This window comes from Alligator sinensis, unplaced genomic scaffold (assembly GCF_000455745.1).
Source record: "Alligator sinensis unplaced genomic scaffold, ASM45574v1 scaffold859_1, whole genome shotgun sequence".
Taxonomy (NCBI): Eukaryota; Metazoa; Chordata; order Crocodylia; family Alligatoridae; genus Alligator; species Alligator sinensis.
In genome coordinates, this window is record NW_005842656.1 from 132,199 (window position 1) to 136,826 (window position 4,628).

A 4,628-nucleotide genomic window follows, 5' to 3' on the forward strand; every position below is an offset into this window, starting at 1 on the left:
CTGCTCGGATTTAGCTCAGCTCAGCGAGTGGCCTCTGCAGACTTGTTTCCTCCTCTCCGGAGCAGGCAGGGCAGCCACCCCTTGCTTTTCTCTCTGTTCTTTCCCTTCACTCTCCTGTGGCCCAGTCGGGGGAGTAGTTTTGTGTGGGGATGTTACGGGACAGCTGTGCCACAAGCCACGGCATGACCCGTGAAACGCCGGCAGAAGGCAGGGTGGAGCTGCACCTTGCACACTAACTGAGTCAGAGAGGCAGAAGCGCTTGCAGAGCTCACTTCGGTTGCTGTGGAAGATGATGTGGTGAAGTGAGCGCTTACTCACAAAAGCTTGTACTTACGCGTCTCTGATTCAGTTACCCTAGAAGGCACATCTCTACCCTGGCTTCAGACTAACACTGCTACCTGCTTCTCTCTGCCCGGGAAGTACTGACCTGCAGAGAAACCGGTTACTAGAGAGGTGCTACTGCTGCTCCCTTTGATGGAGGGCCGAGGCGGAGGTTGCAGGAGAAGCCGTTCCCAGGTCAAGACGTGCCCATCCAGGCGTGGGAAGTTGCCCGGGGGATTAGACGGTGCTGGAGCAGCAGCTGTCAGTCAAACCCAGGGCTGGTGCGGGCGCAGAAGAGGAAGGCAAGGAGGGTTTATCTCACTTCAACCATTGCCTAGCAAAGAAATGAGACGACTCGGTATATGCACCGGGGGAATTGCAGCAGGACTTCCCCGCAAGGGGGAGGCAGCACGATGAGCTGCCGGAGGGGTCAGCGCCTCGGGGCGGCGGGGGTGTTTCAGGTGGTGACTCGGGATTCAGCGGGAAGATGCGAGGTCTGATGAACACAGGCCTTGAGTGGATGCGGTGCGTGGGGCCGAAGCGCCTGCGGGTGCTGGTGCTGGTGCTGGTGCTGACCCTGGGCTGGTAGCGCGCGCGGCCGGGTGCCGTTTGTCTGGCCGGAGCGCTGGCTGGGACTGATTCAAGCATCTGGCCCCTTTGGGTGGAACTGAAAGCTGAGGTTTGGCTCTTCCCCTTTTTTCTCTCTCTTTCCTTCTTCCTCTAGACATTGTGCGCAGCGACATTGCCCTGGATAAGCAGAAAGGCTGTAAGATCGCCCAGCACCCAGACATTATGCTGGAACTGCAGAGGGAGAAGGCAGCCCAGATGCACTTGGTTTTGTTAAAGGAGCAGTTCTCAAACACGTACAGCAACCTCACGCTAACAGGTAAGGCGGCAAGGTCGGCCCCAGGGCCCGGGGCTGTGGCTCGCCCTTTGCTAGCTAGCCGAGAGCCGCGCGCACCCGGCTCCTGCTGCCTTCCTACCAGGCGTCTGGGCTGGTTGGGATCCGCCGGCCGCGGCGGAGGAGCCCCAGCATCTCCTGCAGGTAGCGTCTCCCCGGTGTCTGGCGCTGGGGACACGTTTCCCAAAGGCTCCACGTAAGCGGGCCGCGGTGGAAACCAGCGCTGCAGAGATGCCCCTGCTAACCGTTCCCGCAATTGCTAAATTTGGAGTCCTTTGAGCCTCAGCTCTCTTTTTTTTTTTCCAGACCATGCACTTTACATGAACCCAGTAAATATTAAAGAGCAAATGCAAAGAGATAATGGTGCAGGCGGGGCTGAGATGAGACTGTATCCTGGCCGTGTTTGTATTATCCACAGACCAGAACCTGGAGGGAGGACGGGGGCTGCCGCATTCTGGGCACCCGTGAACGGGGCTCGTCTCCAGGCAGGGAGGGCTGGCGGGCTGGGCTGCCAGCCCCCGCCAATGCCCCTTGATGACTGCTCGTACCACCCACAGCCCCGTGAACCACAGATGCATAAACGGAGGAGCAAAGAGGCTCATAAATCAAGCCGAGGCCCTGGTGCCCCGCAGGGTGGTATGCAGGGGCGGGGGAGTCCATACAGCCGCTGCAGAGATGGATGCCCCTCTGCAGGGCCCGGGGTGGTACCTGGCTTTGGGCGTGCAGACCCTCCGCACGGCGTGGCGAGCTCCAGCCGAGCAGGAGGGAGAAGGGAGCTGAGCCTGGCACTGCCTCTGCCCCCGGCGCGGCTCCCGGGGGGCCGGGTGGGGGCTCCAGAGCGTGGCTGGGGCGCGGGACCGGCTGCGCCGGGGTCGGAGCGGAGCGTGGCCGACACCGGGATCCTCGGAGCCGTTTCTCAGTAACATAATCTGCTTGGCTGTTTATTCCCGGCACAACTGCTGGAATCAACACTGTCAGCTTCGCCCCTGACAACTTGCTTACTTTCCACTAAACAAACTTCCCGGGAGAGCCGGGGCTGTTCCCTCCCGAGCGCCTTCCCGGGCCGCCTCCGAGCCCTTGCAGGCGCTGCCAGCGCCTTCCCCGACCTGGCAGAGCAGAGGCGCTGCCTGCGGATCAGGCCGGCTCTTCGCCTCCCTGGGCGTTTGCAGGAGCACGCGGACGTCCGGGGAGGCAGAGTCGCTTCGTTTTCATACCGCACCGTTAACGTGCTCTCGCGCCCTGCGACTGCGAGTGGTGCAGCTTCGTAATTGTTATGAAGTACAGGCTTTGATTTCGTAGACGTGGCCTGGGAACACAGGCTCTAGACAGCTAAGCATAATATTTAACTGGAGCTAGACTAACTTGTGTAAATATTTCCCCTCTCGGTGATGGATTCGGTCTTTTTGGGGTGGACGGAGGGGGTTGGACGTCTGCTGTAGAGGGACCTGCCTTGCCTGCAAAGTCCGAGCACCTAGGAGGCGCTGGAGGAGGGTCTCGCCTGCGCCACCCTCGGCTCGGGCTTGGACGGAGGCTCCTGGTCGGAGCGGCATGCGCCGGGGCTCGGAGCGGCGGTGTGCAGAACGGCGCAGCGGTCCGGGGCTCTCTGCACACGCGCCGGGTTCGCGTCCCAGGGGTCGGCTTTGTCTGTCATCTCTCCGCACCGCAAGTCCCTTGCCAGACCCATCAATGAACCTTGAACCCCAAGGTCCCCTTTGCTATGAGCGGACCTTAAACCCAAAGCCTTTTTCCTAACGGGCCCCCTGTCGTCGCTGGTTTGAAGCCACCTTCTGCTTGCTTCTGGTTGCTCTCGCCTGGCCGTGGCCTCCTGGTTAGCCTGGCTGCACGGACACCTACACCCTCCTCCCTCGCACCGTGCAGTCGAGTGTCTGAGGGGTCGGCCAGAACCGGGGTTTCTCTCGTGATTCCTTTATCCTGCGTGGCTGGGGGACAGCTTCTCCCCTCCACAAGCCCGGGGCAGGATGCCTCCGAGCTAGAAATGTTTGCTGAGGTAACGGCCGCAGCGGCTCTGGAGGGGCTCCTGGCCCCGCAGGCTGCCCAGCCCAAAACCTCCTCCTCCTCCTGGGCCCGGAGTTGACTTCAGCCGTTTGCAGCCTGGCTCCAGCTGACGCACCGTTCACTGGGCGCCTGGTTCACTGGGCCGCGCTTCTGTCTTGCCCATCTCTGTCTGCAAGCTGGAGTCCTTTTTCACTCCCAAACTCCTGCTGCTTGGGAAGAGGCTCTGCAAACCCTGAACGCTTGCTTGTGGGGAAAGCCGGAGAGAAAGAAGTAGGCGCAGGCAGGTCCCAGCAGGAGAGGGAAGTGATAGAAAACCATTGCTGGCTGCAACAGAGTGGAGAGCGGCTAAATATTGCAGTCACGAAAGGAAAGACCCCAGGGCCCCGGCTGGCCTAGGCCTTGTCCATGGCAGCGTTAAAACGGTGTGCCCTGCCCCTGGTTTGGTACGGTAAGACCAGTGGGAATGTCCTCTAAGGTGGAACAGCAATCCCTGCGTGGACGTGGACAATGAGGGGGAAGGGAGCTCGGGAGGTCGCATCTATCCAACCCCTGCTCCAAGCAGGACCAGCCCCAGCTACACCCTCCCAGCCCAGGCTTTGTCGAGGCACCTTTATACCATACAAAGGCATCCCCTGGTAGAGAGAGGTTAAGGAAAAGTCGCCCTGCGGCTTTCGCTGCCCGGAGCACCCTCTGCTTCGCCAGCGCCAGGCAAGGCGGGTCTCGCTGCAGGACCCATTTCCCTTCCTGCTCTCACCAGGCTCCGGCGTCTGGGGAGATGGCTCATGCTGAAGCTGCCCAGAGCGGTTTGGCTTCGCCCCGAGGCCAAGGGCACAGGAGCAAGACTCGCCCTTCATCTCTGGAGAAGCTCCCTTCCCCTTCCTGCTGCCCTCCGGCCTCGCGGGGGACGGCGGTGATGGCAGGCAAGGCCGTTTGTGTTGCCAAGACCTAACAAAGCCTGGCGCGTTGCACGACAACGCTCTGTTTTTCATTGCTCAGAACTTTGCCAAACTTGAATAATTTGGCCTGAAATTTCTGGTGTGGGATGTCTGCCTTGGGCTGACCCCACCCGTTTCATTGAGAAAGCTCGAAAGCCTCCAGGCTTTGGCGCCGCGTCTTCGAATCTGGCAAAGGGGGCGCCCTGATGTGAAATTTGGCTGAGTTTCGAGCCCTGGAGAATGCGCTTGCCCTCATTAAGAGTTTGGCTGCGGTTCCATCCAGACTGAGCCTGCTCCAGCCCCTCGCGGCTCCTGGTGCGTGCAAGAGCCCAACTGGGGCAAAGCAGGCCTTCCCTGGGGTTTGCTCCTCCTGGCTGTGCAGGCCAGGCTCCAGGACCCGGGGCAGGGACATCGGCTCGCTCTCCTCTCCCCGCCTCCCTGGGCCCTGGCTGCAA

The 4,628-nt window shown here is 61.0% G+C and overlaps 1 protein-coding gene across 1 annotated transcript in view; it reads left to right on the top strand.

Moving 5' to 3' along the window:
• Positions 1 to 808: 808 nt before the first annotated feature.
• The window catches only part of HPSE2 (heparanase 2 (inactive)), a 118,300-nt gene continuing 114,480 nt past the window's right edge, over positions 809 to 4,628 (top strand). Inside the window, exons 1-2 of the mRNA XM_006033733.2 lie at positions 809 to 902; positions 1,046 to 1,207. Coding sequence (XP_006033795.1) covers positions 809 to 902; positions 1,046 to 1,207 — 256 coding nt within the window. The remainder of the gene's footprint in view (positions 903 to 1,045; positions 1,208 to 4,628) is intronic.